This window comes from Dama dama, chromosome 16 (assembly GCF_033118175.1).
Source record: "Dama dama isolate Ldn47 chromosome 16, ASM3311817v1, whole genome shotgun sequence".
NCBI classification, from domain to species: domain Eukaryota; kingdom Metazoa; phylum Chordata; class Mammalia; order Artiodactyla; family Cervidae; genus Dama; species Dama dama.
The window spans coordinates 21,309,958-21,332,498 of record NC_083696.1 but is presented as its reverse complement, the minus strand read 5'-3'; the positions used below and the strand labels follow the sequence as shown (position 1 = coordinate 21,332,498).

At 44.0% G+C, this 22,541-nt stretch overlaps 1 protein-coding gene across 1 annotated transcript in view; it reads left to right on the top strand.

Moving 5' to 3' along the window:
- Positions 1–15,084: 15,084 nt before the first annotated feature.
- TMEFF1 (transmembrane protein with EGF like and two follistatin like domains 1) overlaps positions 15,085–22,541 on the top strand; it is a 90,784-nt gene continuing 83,327 nt past the window's right edge. The window contains exon 1 of the mRNA XM_061163533.1: positions 15,085–15,274. Coding sequence (XP_061019516.1) covers positions 15,085–15,274 — 190 coding nt within the window. The remainder of the gene's footprint in view (positions 15,275–22,541) is intronic.

Below are 22,541 nucleotides of genomic sequence, written 5' to 3'. Positions count from 1 at the left end.
TGGTGGGCTAAAGCCCACAGGGTTGCAGAGAGTCAGACATGACTGAGCAACTAAGCATGAAGCTGGTGAGGGGCCGCTGCTGCTGCTAAGTCGCTTCAGTCGTGTCCAACTCTGCGAGACCCCATAGACGGCAGCCCACCAGGCTCCCCCATCCCTGGGATTCTCCAGGCAAGAACACTGGTGACACAATACGCAGTGACACCAGTGGGGAGGCTATGAGTGGAATGCCAAGGAGTTGAGATTAGATGATGAACTGAGAACAGAGAATTTAGGGGGGAAATGCATCCCAGTTCCTTCTTCTTTTCCTTTTTTGGAGGGAGAGGCTTTAAAATAGGGTGGCTCAGATGGTAAAGTGTCTGCCTGGAATGTGGGAGACCCGGGTTCAACCTCTGGGTTGGGAAGATCCCGTGGAGAAGGAAATGGCAACCCACTCCAGTACTCTTGCCTGGAAAATTCCACGGACTGAGGAGCCTGGTAGGCTACAGTCCTTGGGGTGGCAAAGAGTTGGACACAACTGAGCAACTTTACTTACTTAATAATAGAATACATATCCTAGGGCTGTTGGATTAAATGAGTACTTGTATGTATTTAGAACAAAGCTTGGCACACAGACACTCTAAGTTTTAGTTGTTATTATTATTATTTTTTTTCCTCTTAAGGTCAGATGGCTTCTAAATTGGGCCAGAGAGATTTGAACCCAAGTGGCCTGGCTCTGGAGCTCATGCTTATAAGAATCAGAATACAGTCTTTCTATTCAGAGCCTGCATTCAAGTCTTTGCTTTACAAAGAACATGGCCTCCCGAATATGAGACCATCATCTGTAAAATACCTACTTCCCAAGATTGCCAAAATGATTACATGAGAATATAAAAATGAAAGGGCCACACAAACTACACAATGCCCCACCCCACCCCGCAAACCCTGCGCCTTTCTTCTGATATTCTGTGTCATAGAACAATCCAAGACTCTCTTCTTCCATCACGAAACTTCATCTTAATTTCTCCCTCCAGCCTTCCCACTCTGTGACAATCCCCGAACACACTCATCACCTCTCGGTTTCAGAGCCAGGCTCTGAGAAATTACTTCTGTTGATCCCTCTACCTGGAATGCTGTCAGCCTTTCTACAACCTCTCCCTATCACTTGCTGAAGTGTTACCCATCCTTCAAGGTCAAGTGACACCAGGACGCACTCCTGCAACCTGGGCTCTGGACCCACTCATCACTCTCTGGATTAGTATAATTCCCCTGTGTGTAAAATAAGGGTGTTGGAGGAGAGGATCTCTAAATTCCCTTCCCTTGTTCTAATTCATCTGATTCTGAAGTTAAACTGATCTTTTCAAGTTACTACATGTAGCACAAGTTTTCAATTTACCGTTCTCCTTAAAAGATAATGTGTATATGTGTAGGCGTGCAAAATTGCTTCAGTTGTATCCAACTCTTTGCGACCCTATGGACCGTAGCCTGGTAGGCTCCTCTGTCCATGGGATTCTCCAGGCAAGAACACTGAAGTGGATTGCCATGCCCTCCTCCAGGGGATCTTCCCCAGGCAGGAATCGAACCCGTGTCTCTTATGTCTCCTGCACTGGGAGACAGGTTCTTTACCACTAGGGCCACTTGGGATGCCCAATGTGTACGTAAATGGAATTCAGATCATCCATCCAAGTGGGTCAACTTCAAAGTTGAAAGTGCTATTTGTGAAAGTTATTGAATTAGCATAATGATTATACTTAAACTGTTTCTAAAATAAACCAAATACAAGCAATACAAGAATTTCTATATAAGGCGTACATAAAGGTTGTTGGTTCCCAAAATGTAATTTTCCCAATAAGATGTAATTAGCTGCTGTTTACTTTAGCTCTTTTAAATTGCCACTTCTATAGATTATAGAATCCTTCTATTTTACAAATTGCCCTGTTCTAAGGCAGTAATGTACCCAGAGTGTGTAGATTTTTGTATATGCTTTTAACACTTCATCAGTTGCTTTCAGTAGATGATATCTGTTGTGAACATCCAGGGCTGCCTGGAAACCTACTTCAAAGGATGGAAGTTAGCATTTGCTGAATATCTTTTATGGTCCCTAAGCATGTTAATATATTATTTTATTCTTAAAATACTCTGTAGGAGTAGGAATATTATCCATATTTTAAAGATAATGAAATGAAGTTTAGAGAGGTTAAGTGTCATTCAAAGTCAGATACCAAAAGTTTTACAGATGGTTACACAACAGTGTGAATGTACTTTACATCACTGAACTTTACACTTAAAAATGGCGAAGATGGTAACTTTTATGGTATTTTACTGCAATAAAAAATTGCATATTTAGCTCAACTAGATTTAGATCCTGAGTTAGTATGATTTGATTAGTCTGTTTATGGCTGGTTATGTTTATCAACATCTGTTAGGAATCTGTTAGCCAGAAACAAAATGAAGCAGAGAGAAGAGCTACACGAGATTAAAGGGAACAGCGGTGGCAAAGGTGGTACCCAGTTCTTCTGACAGCAAGCTGAGAATCAGTGACCAAGGCGAAAGAGAGGTCACACATCTGTCTTGTGGTGCTTCTCAAATGTTAACGTGCATTAGAATCACCTGGGCATCTTGTTGAAAATGTAGATTCCGATTCAGTCAGTCTGGAGTAGAGCCAGATTTTGCATTCCCAACAAGCTTCCAGGGGCTAGTGATGTTGCCAATCTATGGGCCAAACATTGAGTAGCAAGGATTTTAGATCACAGTAATTTCCATGGCAGGCTTCCCTGGTGGCTCAGTGGTAAAGAATCCGCCTGCCAATACAGGAGACACAGGTTCTACCCCTGGGTTGGGAAGATCCCCTGGAGAAGGAAATGGCAACCCCCTCCAGTTTTCTTGCCGGGAAAATCCCACGGACAGAGGAGCCTGTGGGGCTATTGACCATGTGGTCACAAAGAGTTGGACATGACTGAGCGACTCAACAACAACTACATCCTTGATGGCTTCCTAAGTGTTTCAGATCTCTTGCATCAGAGAATCTGGTGTGCTTCCCCAAAGCAAGTTCTGGACCAGTACCCAGACCTACTGAAATCGGAATCTCTGAGGGCAAGACTGGGAATCCATGCTTTTAACAAGCTTCCCTGTTGCTTGGTAGGTGTAATAAAGCTCAAGAACCATTGCTAACAGAACATCACAATAGTATGACTTCCATTCCTATTTCCAGTTTATAAAGTCTTTTCCTATCCTGTTTCTCCTATGCCTGGACCACAGGATGACAAAAGCAATATTATTACCCCTGCTTTGCAGATGAGGAAACAGACACCTCCACAGGTTAAGTGCTAGACACAAAGGTCTTCAACTCCCAGAGAGTTTTCTTTTTGTTATTTTGTGGCCCTCTCTCCCATTTTACCATATATTCACTTATACTCCTACACAAATTAGAAATTCTTTTATGTCTAAAAAGCTTTGCAGAGCATTTTTCTTGCTATGATGCTTTTCAAGATTTCTATCTAATTTAGCATACTAAGAAGCACAAAAAGCTATCCAAGGTCATGGCAAAAAAAATATGTTTGAAGTAATGAAATAAATTGCATTGAATTTTTTAAAAATCCTTTTTTTAATCCCTCACCTAGATTCACCAATTGTTAATAGTTTGCTTTTCTCGCTCTTTGAACCACTTGAAAATTGCAGACTTTGACACTTCCCCATTTAATTCTTCAGCGTGCTCCTACATCCACAATTCCATTATTACATGGAAGAAAATTAATATTAACTTAGTAATATCTTCTGAGTTACTACATAATATCTATATGTAGTCTACATTCACATTTCTCTAGTTGTCTTAAGAATGTCTTTTATTGCTGTTTATTTTCTCAGATCCAATCAAGGTTTATTGCATTTGGTTGTTTTGTGTCTTTAGCCTAATTTAATTTAGAAGAAACCTCTTTCCTTTATTATTTCTCCTGACATTAAATTCCTTTTAAAGTCCAGGCCTCATCAATGTGCCCCATGTTCTGGATTTATTTGATTACTTCCTCGTGATTAGATTCAGGTTAAACTTCTTTGGCAAGACTATCTTATAGATAATGTCACCTATCTCTCATTACATCCTTTCCAGAGCTGTGTGGTCAAAAGCCGCCCCACTGTTGGTGAGGCTAAATTTTATCACCTGGCAAAGGCAGCATCTACTATATTTTTCCATTATAAAGTTATCTCCTTTTGTTTATAGTTAATAAGTTATCTGTGGGGTGATATTTTAAGACTGCGTGAATATCCTGTCCCCTACAACCTTTCACCACAGTTTTAGCATCCGTTGGTGATCATTACTCAAATCAGTTATTTCATGGTGATTGCAAAATGGTGATTAAATCACTCTTGACCATTTGCCAGCATTTGAAATGGCAACCCACTCCAGTATTCTTGCCTGGAGAATCCCAGGGACAGCGGAGCCTGGCAGGCTACAGTCCATGGGGTAGAAAAGAGTCAGACACAACTGATTGACTATCACTTTCATTTCTATAGAATAGAAGGCATGCTAGATTGGAGAGAATCTGAATTTAGGTTACCTCGAGTCATACTGACTCGAGGGTCCACTTTGCCCAAACTTTCTTAAGAGACCATTTCCCTTAGAACTCTCATAAGTCAGTTTAAAGAAAAAGTAACTTTTTATGTAAGACTGAGAGGATGCAACTGATCACAGTAAAGATGGTGATGCAGACTGGAGTGGAGCAGCCTAGAGGGAGCTGATGGAGATTACCGTGGGGCCAAAGGTGCCTTCGGCTACCTTTGGATGCAGCAGTGCCCCCCACCCCCCTCCCCCCAAATCTCAGGCTGCACCTGCCCCCTTTCTTTTCAGAGAGACACTGAAGCCAAGATTCAGGATGTTCCTCTGTGTCTCAATACCATATCTGCGACCCCCATGTCACCCTCCACTCTTCTATCTTGTTTCAGAGAAGAAAGTGTCTTCCTCAAAAGTCAGTCCCTCCATCTGCGCTTTGAATTCCACACCTCCTTGTATTCTCAAGAAACTTACACTCCTGATTATCCTTTTTCCTGTGTTGTACAGTCAACTCCCCCACCCCAGGATCTTTGTCATTGTTTTCAGTATTTTACAGTCTCATCTCAAAAAGTCTCTCCTCCACCCAGTCACCTCTAGCTCTGTTTCTCTTCTTCTCTTCACAGTCAAGCTGTCCAAACGTTCTGTTTCTACTTCCTACTTCCTACTCATTTCTCAGAAGGCTCCAATCTGGATCCTGCCCCTACAATTTCACCAAATGGCTCTTGCTTAGATCACTGATGACTTCAAGTGACTATATCCATTGGACACTATTCAGGACTCATTTTGCTTGACCTTTCAGCAGCATTTGACTAGGTGGGCACGTCCTCCATCTTGAAACATTTTGTTCCTTGGTCACTGTGACCCTGTTCTTTCCTGGTTTCCTTCTAATTTTCTGGCAGTTCTTTCACAGTTCCCATCATTGGAGATCCTCAGGGATTCAGCCTAGACCCTCTTCTTTCTTTCTTTTTTTTTTAAATTAATTTTTAATGGAGTCTATAGTTGCTTTGTGACCCCATGGACTGTAGCCTGCCGGGCTCCTCTGCCCATGGGATTTTCCAGGCAAGAATACTTGAGTGGATTGCCATTTCCTTCTCCAGGGGATCTTCCCAACCCAGGGTTTGAACCTGGGTCTCCCGTGCTGCAGGCAGTCTCTTTACTTTCTGAGCCACCAGGGAAGCCTTGTAGCCTTTCCTTTCTCCAGGGGATCTTTCCAACCCAGGCATGGAACCCAGGTCTCTGGCACTGCAGGCGTGTTCTTTACCAACTGAGCTACCAGGGAAGGCCAATAATACTGGGGTGGGTAGCCTGTCCCTTCTCCAGCGGATCTTCCCGACCCAGGAATCAAACCGGAGTCTCCTGCATTGCAGGCGGATTCTTTACCAACTGAGCTATCAGAGAAGCCCTCTTTTTTTTTTTTTAATTAACTTTTATTGGAGTATATAGTTGCTTTACAACGTTGTGTTAGTTTCTGCTATAGAGCAAAGTGAATCAGCTACATGTATACATAAATCCCCTGATTTTTGGATTTCCTTCCTATTTCGGTCACCATAGAACATTGAGTAGATTTCCCTAGCCTGGGCCCTCTTCTAATTTTATAGTAAGTTTACCTTTGAACAACATGGGGGCTAGGGAGACTAACCCCCCTCACAGTTGAAAATCTGAATATAACTTTACAGTTGGCCCTCTGTATCCACAGCTCTGCGTTTAAGGAGTCAACCAACCTTTTACAGTGTAGTACGTGGTGGCTCAGAGGTTAAAGCATCTACCTCCAATGCAGGAGACCCGGGTTCGATCCCTGGGTAGGGAAGATCCCCTGGAGAAGGAAATGGTAACCCACTCCAGTATTCTTGCCTGGAGAATCCCATGAACGAAGGAGCCTGGTAGGCTACAGTCCACGGGGTCACAAAGAGTCGGAAATGACTGAGCGACTTCACTTTCACCATAGTACCATTTTATTAAAAAAAAAAAAACAACTGAGCGGACTCTTGTAGTTCAAAACCATGTTTTTCAAGGGTCAACTGTATCTTATACACTTTTAAGATGTCACACCGACTTCCATGACTTCAATAAATTTTTATTTGATGTCTTCCATACTTATGCGTTCCGTGTAAATCTCTCAGGAGCAACAGACTTATAAATCCAACTGGTACTCGATGTCCTAGTGATAGATACCTCACTGGCCCCTCAAACTCAATGTGCCTACAACTGAGCCCATCATCCTCTCTCCAAACCTGCTTCTTCTTCAGAGTTGGCCATTTTAGTAAATATCCTTGAACCTAGGGATAACCATGGCTTGACACTTTCTCTCCTTCACTCCCACGTCTAGTAAGTCACCAAATTCTGTTGATTTTACCCCCTTAAGCTAATTCCTTAATTAGGATAATTTACTTATCCTCATCTTCCCTAGTTTCAAGCCACCATGATCCCTTACCTAGACTACTGCAATTTTTCTCCTGTGGTTTTCTTGGGTACATTTTGCCTTTCCAATCCATATGCACACTACAGCCCAAGCTATTTTTCAACAGTGTCATTGAGATATAATTAACATACCTTACGGTTCATGCAGATAACCAAGTACTCATTTTTTGAAACCGAAGTATAGTTGATTTACAATGTTTCATAACCAAGTAATCTTTTAAAGACATAAATCTGAGCAGGATATTCTCCATTGGTAATCATAGGATCAAATATGAATCCTTACTCTGGCTTAAAAGGCCCTATGTGGTCTGGTCTCTAACTTCATCCTTTGTGTCATTTGCCTCCTCAGTCTTCAGGCTTCAACCACAGCTGTCTTTTCTGTTTCTTAAACGTGCCATATTCTTATCATTTACAGGTTGAACGTCCTTCAGAGAATACCGTCCCCTCTCTACTCCCTTTTAGCTCTTCATCAGTCTTCCAGGATTGGCTTAAATATCACTTCTTGGGGGAAGCTTTCCTTATACTAGTACCCAACCCCTTGGAGTTAGGGTCCCTGACTGATGCTTTCACACATCCTTCACAACATCCTTCATTATTGAAATTTGCCATCTAAAATCTGACTTCCTGTTAGACAGTAAGACCAGGACTGTGTCTATCTGGTTTACCTCTGCCTCCTCACTGCCTACCATGGCTGCTTGGCATGTAACGGGCAATCTCTCCATATTGTTGGATGGATGTTGGATGAATGGCATTACGTGTCCTTGCTCTCCATGCCCTACTCTGACCCCTGCTCCCACTGTTGTTGAAATCACCACTATCAGAGCTGCCCAAGGTCTCACCACTCTTGTTCTGCTTTGAGAGAAACAGCTTTAGTGTGTGGTCTTGCTGTTTTGCCTTTACAACTCCCGTCAGTAGGAGCCCAGACCAGGAGCCGAATCTAACTATGTTGATCCTGACGATGAGTTCCAAGGCCATCAGACTGTAGGGAGTAATTTTCAACTGGTTGCCAAGGGAGAACGAGAAAGAAAATCACTGACTTCATTCAAGCTCACATGTACATGTACTGCTGAGTTGCTCTATACAGTGATGTGTGCATGGATACACACATGTAAATGTGCGTGTGCAAACACAGGGTCCAGCTGTCACACTCAAATATGCAAGCATACACATTCCCAGAGGCAACCTTATATATACTCATTCCCTACATATGCACACAGAGAGTAAAAGGACATATGCTTGGCACTTATGCATATATACAGAGGCAAGCTGATATACACTCATTACATATATACACATAGCAAATGGCATATGCTCAGTACATATGTGTACATACAGAATCAAGCTGACATACTTAAACATACACAGTGGTAAAAGAGAATTATTTAGCTCCATTTGACTCACTCTAATTCCTCCATGTACTTAACTCCTTGCCTTACTTCTCTTTCATGAGTCTTAAGCCCAGTGGATGCTCTTCTCAAGTTTCCAGGCTCTTGTCCCTTCCCTTTGACCCACATGGCTAATTATCACAACCTTCCCTTCTAGTAGCTGGGCTGCCCCTGCCAGTCACCCGGCTGCCCTCTTGCAGGGCTCTCTAGCAGCCAGCCAGATCAGATGAGCTCTTTAGACTGCCAACTTTAAGGGTGACCATAGGCTTTGGAGTCAGACAGACCTCAGTTTGAGTCCCAAGTCCTACTGCCCACTAGCTGTGTGACCTTGGGCAAATAATTAATTTCTCCAAACCTCAGTTTTTTCATCTACAGAATGAGAATAATAAAAGCACCTTCCCCATTAGGTTTTTGGGAGTGTTACATTAGATAATACATGTGGAGCTCTTAGCCTAGAATGTAAATGCAGTTAATGGCTACTGCCACTGATAATAGCTAACATTTATTTGCTTATTATGCCATTACTACCTCTACCCAATTATTTATTAAATATTTACAATGTACTAAACATTGTTCTAAGCACTTTATCTATGCAAACCCATTTTATCCTTACCACAAGCCTATGAAGTAACTAAAAAATTTATTTCCGTGTTACAGATTATGAAACTGAGGCCCAGAGAATTGAAGTAACTTGCCCAAGGTCATTAAGCTTCCAAGCGGCAGAGTTGAGATGCAAAACCAGGCGGTTTGGTTTCAGAGCTTACACTCTTACTTACTATGCTATAACTCTTACTACAATTTATGGGTGACTGTCCGAGAAGCTATTTTTTTTGGTACAATCCTTTTATGAGTTAAACCTTTGGAGAAATTTTTGAATTGCAGCTGAAAATTTCCATTTGCCGAAAGATGAAGAAAATCTGCATTCTGTATTCAGAGCAATCATTCAGAGCACCTGAATGACAAGAAGACCTTCAGGACATACCCAGAGGTGGCTCCTCAGTCTCTTTACCCACTCAGAGGGACTGTTTGGGCGAGGAGCCTTTCAAATATACACAATTACAGCGGTGAAGCCTGTTCTCAAGGCAGAGTGACGCTACATCTGTGGATTCCCACAGCACTTTTTGTTCAAATATCTGTAACCCCGGCCTCCTTGGCTTCTGTCCATCTACAGAACTGAGGGCCATTAAGGCCATGTGGGTAACAAGAATGGTACCTTCAACTGGAGTTGTAATTATGAGCAATGTAATCACAATAATCACTGCTTATGATGACAAGAAGCCCTAACAAAAGTCTCCTGATGCCTGGCAGGGGGCCCAGGATGGCTTGTGCATACCTTTGTACACCCTGCAGTATTAGTGGTGCCAATCTTTGTGCCATCTTTTATCAGGTGATGATGCTTCTCCACCTGTTCATGCTTGTGATGTGATGGGGCTTTGGAGTCAGAGGGGCCAGGTGACTCCAATGTCCTAGCTTTGTGGTTTAGGTAGGTTACTTAACCTCATGAGCCTCAGTTTCCTCATCTATAAAATGGAAATAATACCTACCAACAGGGTAGATGGGAAAATTAGTGACAAGTAATAGGAAGTGCCTGGAAGTACCTGGGATGTAGCAGGTCTTCAGAGAATTATAGTTATTATTGTTATGGCTCAATCCAACAATTATTCTCTTCCACCAATGATATTATATCATATAGGTCTCTGCACTCGACTATAAGTTCCTTGAGAAGCAGTGACTTTGTTTCGTTCACTACCGTTTCTCAGCATCTAGAACAGTGTGTAATTTATAGTAGGTGCTCAGTAAATATTTGTTGAAGTTTACAACCAGTTCATCTTGTTCTCTGTCCCCACTATGCTGGCTGGCATTCAGATGAATTCACAGGCCCTTGTTCTGATTTTTCTTCTGCCTGGAACATTCCCCTCTTCACCTAGTTAACTCATCCTCCTGATCTAAGCACGAGTACAATTCTTTCAGAGAAACCCCTGACTTTCCTTTCCATAGCCTCTGTCAATACTGTTGCAATTTTAGTTTTATTTGTATAACTGTTTAATATTTGATTGTAAACTTCATAAGGAGAGGGACCTTATCAGTTGTACTCATCACTGTACATTTTCAGGGACCAGGAGTAGACCTTCAGTATAAATTTGCTGAATGAATGGATGACTTCCATTGTTGTTGGTTTTGTTTTTGACTGTACTGTGCAGTTTGTGGGTTCTCATTTCCCCCACCAGAGATTGAACCTGGTCCATGGCGGTGATAGCCCGAAATTCTAACCACTAGGCCACTAGGGAACTCCCTACTCTTTTCATTTTTTAAAAATACTCCTCTGTCCAGGAAGTGGTGTCCAATTTCTCGAGTTGGGTCAGAGGTCAATCCCAGGCTTGCATTGGTGCTATGCATGTCATTCCAGCGTTTTTGAACTGAACTCAAGTACTATGATTCTTTCTTACCAAGGCCAATTTGTCAGTCCCAGAGTTCTCATTACCGCTTATCGGGGCTTTATTATGCGGCTAGACCCTCTAGCAGGGGGTCTAGAAAAGTCAGAATTTTGGCTGGGTTGGGAGTGTGAAGTAGGATTTGCCATTTATTCCTCTTTCCCCCATCCCCCTCTATTTCTATCTAGCGTTTATCATACTGAGTTGTAATGATTAATTTTTTAGATATATCACCCTCTCATCCCCTAGCAAGGCAGGACTATCTCTTGCTTCCAGAGGCTTGAAAGAATGCAATGAGATTTCTTGAAGGAATGCAATGTTTTCCATGAATGAAGTTTTATTGAGGACAAAAATCAACTAAAAGGAGAGGGCATTACCTCTGTTTCTTTTTTTCCCTAAAAACCTGAGTCAATAAGTCTCTTTTTGTTTAATTTGGGTTCCGTTTTCTGTGACTTGGAACTGAAAACATTCTGATAGAGCATAATCCATGGTGTTCAGGTATAGAGTCTCTGACAGATCCTTGTTAAAAAATGTTTATTCCATAGTAACTCCTTCTTACCTCCCTAAGAAGAACAGACTTCTCTACCTCTTTGTCTCTGGGCTCAGCTATGAGACTTGTTTTAGCCAGTGGCATCATAGCAGACATGTACAAGAGGGGTGTGAAAAGTGTTTGCACAGTTGGTTATGCCCCTTGTACCTCTGCCACCTCCATAAAAACAGGTTCCCTCAGGTTCTGCCCCTTCAGCTGGGGCCCCAAAGTGCATATGCCTCGAGAAGATCAGAACTCAACCTGCACACAGGAGCCAAGCCCAGTTGAACCTGCAGTTTGGAGCCCAGCCAAGCTTATGGTCAACCCCCAGACCTATGAGAAATGTGTTTACTATGGCGCGTTGCTGCCATTTTGTAGTTGTTATGGAGCAATCACTGATTGATAGGCCAGGGGTTTCCAAACTGACAGTGTATGTGAATTACTTAGACGACTTTAAAGTAAATAAGGGATACTTGAGCTTCCCCCAGAATTCCTGGAGTCGTATTCAGAAATCTATATTCTTTTAAAACTTACTGGGTGATGTAAAAATATATATATATATTTGACTGCTTTGGGTCTTAGTTGCGGCATGCAGTAAGCAGGCTGAGTTGCTCTGCAGCATATGGGATCCCAGTTCCAAGACCAGGGATTGAATCTGCACCCTCCCCACACCCCCCACCTTCAGTGGGTTTCTAACCACTGAACCACCAGGGAAGTTTCCTCTGGGTGGTTTTTATGTAGTGAGTTCCCCACTCTTTTGCTGTCTGAGTAGGTCACCAAAGTTAAAGCATGTGATGGGGATTCTATTAGATGACCACTAAGATTTTTTTAACTTAAAAAATTTATTGGGGTATAGTTGATTTATGTGTTTCAAGTATATAACAGAGATTCAGAATTTTTATAGATTATATTTCATTTAAAGTTATTATAAAATGTTGGCTGTATTCCCTGTGCTGTTCAATATATCCTTGTAGCTTATTTATTTTATACATGGAAGTTTGTACCTCTTAAGATCTTTTTTCCTGAGACTGAATGATTGAAGTCAGAGGACTCCTGTTTCTGAAGTACAGTCCTTTTCAATTTGAAAACTTCTGAGAAATCTGTGTTAAATTTTTTTTACCTAATTTGGAGAAAGATGCAGAAATAAATGATCTGTGATTTCTGGCCATAGGGTTTTTGGTTTTATTTAAGGGTTGTCTCCTCGTAGTATTTCTTCCTGGACTATGGTTAGCAGTCAAATGAAAATTAAAAGCAGAAGACTGGCGTTCGGAGAGCCAAAACACATGGCAGGAAAAAAATCACTGGGGAGGTCATGTTTAATGGAGAAGCTGTTGAAGGAATGGTCTGAGAAGGAGCCTTTAGCTGTGGCTTGGCAGTCAGGAACCTGAGATCACACCTAATGCAGAAGCTAGTTGAATTTCAGCTGTAATAACTGCCATGCCACAGCCCAGTTTAGGTTTGAGGCAATCTTAGTAAAATGTTTCAAATGTGAATTTATATAAAAAGCATGATGAAAATATAATTTAAAAGAAAATAGCTTTCTAAAGTTTTAACAAAAATTTTCATTGAAAAAAACTCAAAAAACAAAGAAAAGTATAAAGGACAGGGGTCTTACTGATAAGCTTACTTTTTAGAGATAACCACTGCTAATATATCACTATATTCTTCTGATCTTTTTTCCTATGGATATGTACACACACATGTCTATTTCATAAAAATAAGATTTTCTTACACATACTCACTGGTATCCTTTTTTCCATTTCAGTAAACACTAACCTAATCATTGCTAAAGCTGCATAATACTCCATTGCAAAAAGAGGTACCATACTTTAGTTCCCACAGATGGACATTTAGATGATATTTACTATTATAAAAAGGCTGTGATGGATATTCATATAGACATTTTGTGCTATTGTCCAATTATTTCTTTAGGATACATTCCAATTCTTGGAATTGCTAGATTAAAGGATAAATGTTTTAAAGGTTTCTGATACACAGTTGAATTGCTCACCTCAAACTTAAATTAATAAAGCAAGGTTTTGTCATTTCTTTTGGGCTTCCCCTGTGGCCCAGATGGGTAAAGAATCCGCCTGCAATTCCGGAGGCCAGAATTCAATCCCTGGGTTGGGAAGATCCTCTAGAGAAGGGAAGGGCGATCCACTCCAGTATTCTGGCCTGGAGAATTCCATGGACTGTATAGTCCATGGGGTAGCAAAGAGTTGGACACGACTGAGCAGCTTTCACTTTGTCATTTCTTTTATCTCTTTTAGTCATCAACAGGAAAAGAAAGCTTGTCGGTTTAATCTGCCTTTTACTACTGCTGGGTTTAAATATCTTTTTTATATTTATTGTCTGTATTTAAATAATGTGAATAAGACGTTAGCGCCCCATTTTTATTTTTTTTTACTCTATCAACCTTTTATTCCTAATTTATATTGTGTTGTCTCCTATTTACATTGAAGAAATTATCCCTAGTGTGGTTTTGCCCGTGGCAGCTTTCCACACATTAAAAAATTTTACGAGTCAAATTCATCAGTTTTTCAACGAGATTTATAAATTCCTTCTGAGGTGAGAGGCAGCATAATAGAATGAAAAAAGTAGAGGAATTTCAAACAGTTCAGTCCATCATTTTATTGCTGTGGCTGGGTCTCACTCATTTCGCAGTGTGGTAGGAGGAGCACTGGGTTGGGAGTCGGATCACTTTTCCTCTCTGGCTCCCAACTTCCTCCTCTGTAGAAGAGGGATGAGAGTGAAAACTCCTTTGTAGGGCCGTCAGAAAGAACTGGAGGGAATTTGTCCAGGCCTTGTACGTATGAAAATTCTATCCAAATATTAGCTATTCTTAGTGGGAGAGGGCAATACAGAATTCTAAAAACTATTTTAAATTCAGTTGGTGTTTGTGGGAACAGGGTAAGGGTGAGGATCCCGGTAATTCAGCCATTTACCCCCATCTCTAAGAACGACAAAGCTGGAGTCGGAACGTGAGTTCTAATTCTGGGGTCCTGCCCGTCTTCCTCGTAGGTGACCTTGGACAAGTCACCTTCACTTCTCCGCGGCTGTTTCTTCACCTAGGAAATAGCTATCTAATAGCCCACCTGCCCTTTTCCCGGCCAAACTGCTGGGCCAAGGAAACGCTTCAAAAACGCTCACAAAAGGGCGGCAAAAACGTCTGTCAGGGTAACGCCCTCGGAGCCTGCTCGGCGCCCGCGGGCCCCGGGCGGCTGGACCGAAGGGCGGCCGCGCCCCCGAACCCCCGCCAGGGCCCCCGCCCCGCCGCAGGAACAATAGCTCCCCCGGAGGCGGCGCCGGCCGCGGGCGGGGGCGGAGCTGCGGGCGCGGGCGCTGGGGGTGTGCGCGGGGCGGGGTCGCAGCCACCCCTCCCGCCGGCGGCTCTGTCACGCGCCCCGCACCGGGCGGGCCGGGGTCTTTGTGACGCGGCGGCGACGGCCGCGGACACAAAGGGAAGGCGAGGAGTCGAGCGAGGGGCTGGGCCTGACCCTGCCCCGCGACCCCCGCCCGCCGCGCGCGCGCGCGCGCCCGCTCGTGCCCCGGCTTCGGTCTCCCCGCGCGGGCTCGCACGCTCGCGCGCACTCGCCGCGACCCTCCGACTCCGTCCCGAGCGCGGCTGGCCCGGGCCTGGCGGGCGCTGCGGGTGGGGCGGGGATGCTGAGGGGCCGCTCCCCGGCGCAGCGGCGCGGCTGCTAGGAGGCGCCGAGGCCGCGGCGGGGCTCCCGGCGCGCGGCTGGATGCCCCGGGCCTGCGGCTCCCTGCGCTTCCCGCCGTCCAGGGGCGCCAGCCATGGGCGCCGTGGCCGCTGAGGCGCCGCTCCGGCTGCCGGCCGCGCCCCCGCTCGCCTTCTGCTGCTACACGTCGGTGCTTCTGCTCTTCGCCTTCTCTCTGCCCGGGAGCCGCGCGTCCAACCAGCCCCCGGGTGGCGGCGGCGGCGGGGACTGTCCCGGCGGCAGAGGCAAGAGCATCAACTGCTCAGGTAGGATCGGCCGGAGCGCGCCTCTGCCGCCCCTCCTTCCTTCGCCCCCGCGCCTCCTCCCGCCTGGTCCCCGCGACGCGGCCCGGCCAGGCCGGGGCGTGGGGGGTCCCGGGAGCCGGGCCGAGCGTGAGCGAGGGCTCCGGGCGGGGCGCGAGCGCGCGATGCGGGCTTGGGGACCCGCGTGGGGCCGGGGAGTGGCCGTGCGTGCGTCCGTGTGTGCCAAGTGGCTGGGCGCGGGCGGCCGGGCGTGTGCGGAGGGGAGGAGGCCGGGCCGGCGAGTGGGAGGCAGCCGGCCGGGGCTCCCGGTGTGGTCGTGGGTGTGCACGCGGGAGCGCATGTTTGTGTTGTGGAGGCTCAGGGGAGGGAAGGGGCGGCCCGAGGCAGGGCTTCTCTGTTGCTTGTGTGACGACGAGGGGCCAGGGGAGTGACCGTGCGCTGGGGAGGTTCCTTCTTGGGGGGCACTGGGGTCTCTGAGGGGTCGTGTGGGGAAGGGGAGAGGCTGGCCCAGAGGTCGCAGGTCGGCGGTGGAGCGTGACTGTGGTGTGTCTTTTGGGTTGAGAGGTGGGCGCTCCGGGCTCGGAGTGACCCCGGGTCTGTGCATATGAGCCGGGCAAGTCCTGGGGCCATGGAAGTGACCCTCTGTTGTGTGCGATGTGCTGGGTGAAGCTCAGGGATGTGCCGGGGTATACATTGAGGAGGAAGGAAGGGGGTCCTGGTGTAAACCCCGTGTGTGTGGATTCAGAGGGAGGTTAGCTAGGGAATCATCATCCTGTGTAGGATGTGGGTAACAGAAAGAGGTAATTAGGTCTGTGCCTCTGTGTAGAAAGGTGTGCCCCGGCTTAAGGTGTGTGAAGAGCGAACCGGTTCCGAGGGAACGGTCCCGTGCGTGCGTTGGGCTGTTTTGCAGGAGGGCTTGGAGATTGGCAGCCATGGGAGCGAGGGACTGACCTCTCCCCTCTCTGCAAGGCCGCCTGCCCCCCACAGCTGTTGCAGACAAAGAGCTTGCTGGGGCCGTGATGGACTGCGGAGGAGGGGATCCTGGCGGTAAAGTTCCCTCTTCTTTCTCGACGGGTCCCAGAGGAGCCCTGGAGCGAGGAGAGGCTTCCAGGTCTCATTTAGGGGTGCCTAGGTCCTCCTGGAGCTGGCCTGGCAGATGCTGGTGATCATAAGCCACAGCCTGGCTAACTTGCCCTTCTATCAGTTCTCATTTTCCACTTGCGTTCTTTGAATCAAGGGTGGGAGAAGAGGCTTGGAGGTCGGGGGTGGGGCTGAAGAGAGAATGGACATCAGGTCACAGAGAATCCTTTGGTTAACCTGCCAGACAACCTTTGTACCCAAAGGGCTCTTGAAGGGGCATTGTTTCTGAGGGGAGTGAGGGAGCAAGGGAGCACAGATGTTTATACTACCCTAAATCAAGAAAACCTTTGGCCTGCTGTTTAGGTTTGAAGGTCTAAAATCTTTTAGTAATTTTCATAATGGCATATTTTATGATGGGGGAGGGGTTATGAGCACAGTAAACAATAGCATGTCCATTAAAAGCTTTTCCATCCGTGTAATAACTTTTACTTTATTTTTCTAATGTTAAGTGGAATATGGGATAATGCTTTAATACATAATCACACTTTAATGGTTAAGAATAAAAGTCATTAGTATGTTAGCATGCCCTTTTGTAACAAATATTGGCTATCAAACTTGTAAGTGATCACACCATGTCAAAATATTTTATGGGATAATGTGCTGTGGTTATTTGTTCTTGCTGAGCTAATTTGTCCTTAGCACAATAAAGTGTGTATTGATGGATGTTTTTTGGGTATGCTTGCTAATTCTGGTGGATAGTAGAAGTTTTAAAAAAAAGACACAGAGGGCTGAAAACCCAGATGGTGTAGAAAAAAAGGAACAATTTGGGGATTGTGGCCCTTGCTAGGCCACTATAGGATTTGGAGCAAGTTACTTAATTTTCTTAATTTCCTCTTTTATTAAAGGAATTTGGATTTAATAATATCTGAGCCTTATTTCAAGGGTATATTGATATTTCGATATGTATACAAATAAATTAAGCTTATTAAAGAAAATGTTTCTAATGCTAAGATATACTTGAATAACTCTGGGTCTAAAACTAAGAGTTTTAACTAAATGGTGTTTGTAGATTCTTGTCGTAAATGTTCCTAGGATGAAGATCTGGGAGTAATTCACATGGAAAATGAATTTTTTAGAGTTGATTAATTAGAGAGCTGTAGTACTGCAGTTTGGACATTTGTTGTTGCGGCCATTTAGTTCCTAGGTCTTGTCTGACTCTTTTGTGACTCCATGGGATCTCCCAGGCAGGAATACTGGAGTGGGTTACCATTTCCTTCTCTATGGGATCTTCCTGACCCAGGGATCAAACCCGTGTCTCCTTCATTGGCTGGCTGATTTTTTTACCACTGATCCACTAGGGAAGTCCAGTTTGGACATTCTGTTCAGTTCAGTCACTCAGTCGTGTCTTGACTCTTTGCAACCCTATTTTTGGACTGCAGCACGCCAGACATCCCTGTCCATCACTAACTCCCAGAGTTTACTCAAACTCATGTCCATTGAGTTGGTGATGCCATACAACCATCTCATCCTCTGTTGTCCCCTTCTCCTCCAGTCTTCAATCTTTGCCAGCTTCAGGGTCTTTTCCTGATGTCAACTCTTCGCATGAGGTGGCCAAAGTGTTGGAGTTGCAGCTTCAGCATCAGTCCTTCCAGTATTCAGGACTAATTTCCTTTAGGATGGACTGGTTGGATCTCTTTGCAGTGCAAGGGACTCTTAAGAGTTTTCTCCAACACCACAATTCTGAAGCATCAGTTCTTTGGCGCTCGGCTTTCTTTATAGTCCAATTCTCACATCCATACGTGACTACTGAAAAAACCAGAGCTTTGACTAGATGGACCTTTGTTGGCAAAGTAATGTCTCTGCTTTTTAATATGCTCTCTAGGTTGATCATAGCTTTTCTTCCAGGGAGCAAGCATTTTTTAATTTCATGGCTGCAGTCACCATCTGCAGTGTTTTTGGAACCCCCGAAAATAAAGTCTGTCACTGTTTCCAGTCAAACTACTGCACAATTGCACTCATCTCACATACTAGCAAAGTAATGCTCAAAATTTTTCAAGCCAGGCTTCAATAGTATGTGAACTGTGAACTTCCAGATGTTCAAGCTGGATTTAGAAAAGGCAGAGGAATCAGAGATCAAATTGCTGATATCCGTTGGATCATCGAGAAAGCAAGAGAGTTCCAGAAAAACATCTGCTTTATTGACTATGCCAAAGCCTTTGACTGTGTGGATTACAACAAACTGGAAAATTCTTAAAGAGATGTGAATACCAGACCACCTGACCCACCTCCTGAGAAATGTGTATGCAGATCAAGAAGCAACAGTTAGAACTGGACATGGAACAAAAGACTGGTTCCAAATGGGGAAAGGAATACATCAAGGCTGTATATTGTCACCTTGCTTATTTAACTTACATGCAGAGTACATCATGAGAAACGCTGGGCTGGGTGAAGCACTAGTTGGAATCAAGATTGCCGGGAGAAATATCAATAACCTCAGATATGCAGATGACACCGCCCTTACGGCAGAAAGTGAAGAAGAACTAAAGAGCCTCTTGGTGAAAGTGAAAGAGGAAAGTGAAAGTGTTGGTTTAAAGCTCAACATTCAGAAAACTAAGATCATGGCATCTGGTACCATCACTTCATGGGAAATAGATGGGGAAACAGTGGAAACAGTGGCAGACTTTATGTTTTGGGGGGCCCCAAAATCACTGCAGGTGGTTGCAGCCATGAAACTATAAAAGATGCTTGTTCCTTAGAAGAAAAGTTATGACCAACCTAGACAGCATGCTAAAAAGCAGAGACATTACTTTGCCAACAAAGGTCCGTCTAGTCAAAGCTATGGTTTTTCCAGTAGTTATGTATGATGTGAGAGTTGGTCTATGAAGAAAGCTGAGTGCTGAAGGATTGATGCTTTTGAACTGTGGTGTTGGGGAAGACTCTTGAGAGTCCCTTGGACAGCAAGGAGATCTAACCAGTCCATCCTAAAGGAGATCTATCCTGAATTTCATTGGAAGACCTGATGCTGAAGCTGAAACTCCAGTACTTTGGCCACCTGATGTGAAGAAGCGGCTCATTTGAAAAGACCCTGATGCTGGCAAAGATTGAAGATGGGAGGAGAACGGGACAAGAGAGGATGAGATGGTTGTATGGCATCACTTACTCAAGGGACATGAGTTTGAGTAAACTCCCGGAGTTGGTGATGGACAGGGAGGCTCTCATGCTGCAGTCCATGGGATTGCAAAGAGTTGGACACGACTGAGCGACTGAACTGAACTGTTTCCACTGTTTCCCCATCTATTTGCCATGAAGTGATGGAACCAGATGCCATGATCTTAGTTTTCTGAATATTGAGTTTTAAGCCAACCTTTTAACTCTCCTTTTCCACTTTCATCAAGAGGCTCTTTGGTTCTTCTTTGCTTTCTGCCATAAGGGTGGTGTCATCTGCATATCTGAGGTTACCGATATTTCTCCCAGCAATCTTGATTCCAGCATGTGCTTCATCCAGTGCAGCATTTCTCATGATGTATGCATCTATTAATGCAGTGTGAGGTTGTGCATTGATTTTTTTTTTTTTAGTAGCTTTTATTACCTAGGCATTTCCCACACAAACTGGTTTACTCCTTTACATGTTTGAGTTTTAAAATCTAAATACCAGCCTTGACTGCCTGTTAATTCTCATCTTAGGTTTTTGACCATTGTTTCAACCTATTCTGACCTTTCTGAAAACTGATTCTGTCAGGCTATGTGAGTTGGCTCACTCACAGTCCTGTGGCCCTTGTAAATGTAAGGAGAAAGTCTGCGGCTTCATTAAATTAATCATAGTTGTTTAGATCATGAAAAAGTATTGAATTCTGTGATATTTTACTGTGACTTCTTTCCAAATTGGTTGATGTTGATACATTAATCAGCCGGATGTTCAACCAGCTATGTATCTTCCTAGTTGTATATAACAGATTTTTGAGCTTCTGCTGTTCAACATTTTCCCAATTTGTTCACCAGTGTATCATTAAAAGATTCTGTCAGATTGTCTTGTTAGAATCAGTATATATATATCTGTACCATCCCTTTTCCATTTTTAGTAGTCGTATCAAAAAGCAAATGTCCTATAGTCAGCCTTAATTGAGAGCCCATGGTGGCTTTTTCTTTTTATTGTGTTAAAAAACTTATTGACCCATTCTAGAGCTTTTCAGTGGATATGTGGCAGCTTTACCTATGGATGTTTTTTCTGGGTTTGGTTTTTCTTTTTTGAAAACTGAGAATGCATTCTTTCCTTTCTGGTCTTCTGGCATCTTGTCAAGATAGCTTAGATAATCAGTAGTCAGATCTTAAAAGTTTTTTTTCAGCATTATGGAATGTGATTTGTTTGGATCAGAAGCAGATTCCTTTGAACTAGCTCACTATTCCATTACTGTCTGCTTTCCTTGCCGCTTCCCTTAGATGTTAGCTCCATTTTATCAGGGTCTGCCTTCCCAGTTTTTGAAGGTCATGTTCTTTGGTGAAGATTACTGAAGCAGAGAAGAAAGTGAAAGCGTCTGCATGTGCCTGTCGCCTCTTGATGTTACATCTTTCCTAAGCAATGAGCCCTTTGTTTATCTCTTCTTGTTCAGAACAACCCCCCACCCCCTTTTTTTTTTAAAGTTGTTCTCTTGTCTAAGCTTTCTACTCATTCTAGACTTTATACTTATCGATTGTTATCTTGTTTGTGCTTGCTATTTTTGATAATTTTTACTTATTTTTGGCCGCACTGGGTCTTGCTTGTTGCGCAGGCTTTTCTCTCGTTGTGGTGAGCTGTGGCTACTCACTGGTTGTGGCCTCTTACTGTGCTGACTTCTCTTGTTGCAGAGCACAGGCGCTGAGGTGTGCAGGCTTCAGTGGTTGCAGCTTGTGGGTTCAGTAGTTGCAGCTTCCTGGCTCTAGCACCGATTCAGTAGTTGTGGCGCACGGGCTTACTTGCTCCACAGCGTGTGGGATCTTCCCGGATCAGGAATTGAACCTGTGTTTCCTGTGTTAGCAGGCAGATTCTTTACCACTGAGCCACCAGGGAAGCCCTGTACTTATTATTTTAAAAAAATCTACCTTACCAGAGAGGTTTCATGTTCATGCAAAGAGAAAAATGTTTGGAAATACATGATTTATGTGAAGAAAAATTAACCTTGAGCCCAGGAGACCAGGTGACCTTAGCCATGCTGCCTTTTTTTTATTTGTAATGTGAAGATAATGATAACAGTCCTTTTTGGCTCTAGGGTGTTAGAGAAGAACAAATGAGGCTAAACATGTGAGACATTGCTATTTTAGGGAATGGGGTTAAAGAGAAAGAAAACGTTTAAAGAGATCAGCAAGCTGCATTGGCGAGAGATGTAAGGTGGAGAATTTGAGGTAGGTTTTTAAAATGTCGCAGAAATTAGAAGTGGATTCTCTGGATTGTGGTGTGGTTAAGAATGATATAAATGGATGATATAAACTTCATATTAAGAGAAGTTTCTCATTGAGAAATTAAGGAAACAATCCCATTTACCATCACATCAAAAATAATAAAAATACCTAGGAATAAATCTACCTAAGGAGACAAAAGACCTGTATTTCAAAACTCTAAGATGCTAATGAAAGAAATTGAACATGGCACAAACAGAGGGAAAGATAGTGTTCTTGGATTGGAAGAATCAATGTTGTTAAAATGACCATACTACCCAAGGCAATCTGCTGTCAAATTACCAATGGTATTTTTCACAAAAATGGAACAAAAATTTAAAAAGTCTATATGGAAGGACTTCCCTCGTGGTCCAGTGGTTGGGAATCTGCTTGCCAGTGCATGGGACACATGTTTAATCCCTGGTCTGGAACTGAAATCCCAGGTCCCTCGGGGCAGCTGAGCCCTTTGCACCTTAGACCCTGTGCTCCACAATAGGAGAAGCCACTACTGTGAGTAGCTTGTGCTTGCCCCAACTAGAGCAAGCCTGAGCACAGCGGTGAAGAGCCTGGAGGTTATAAGGACAACCCAGCACAGCCAAAAATAAATAAATAAATACATAAATACATAAATAAATAGGTGTTTAAAAAAATCTGTATGGAAACATAAAAAACCCCCAATAGCCAAAACAATGTTGAGAAACTGCGGGGGTGGAGAAAACCAGCTCCCTGACTTCAGACTGTATTACAAAGCTACAGTAATCAAAACTGTATGCTACTGGCA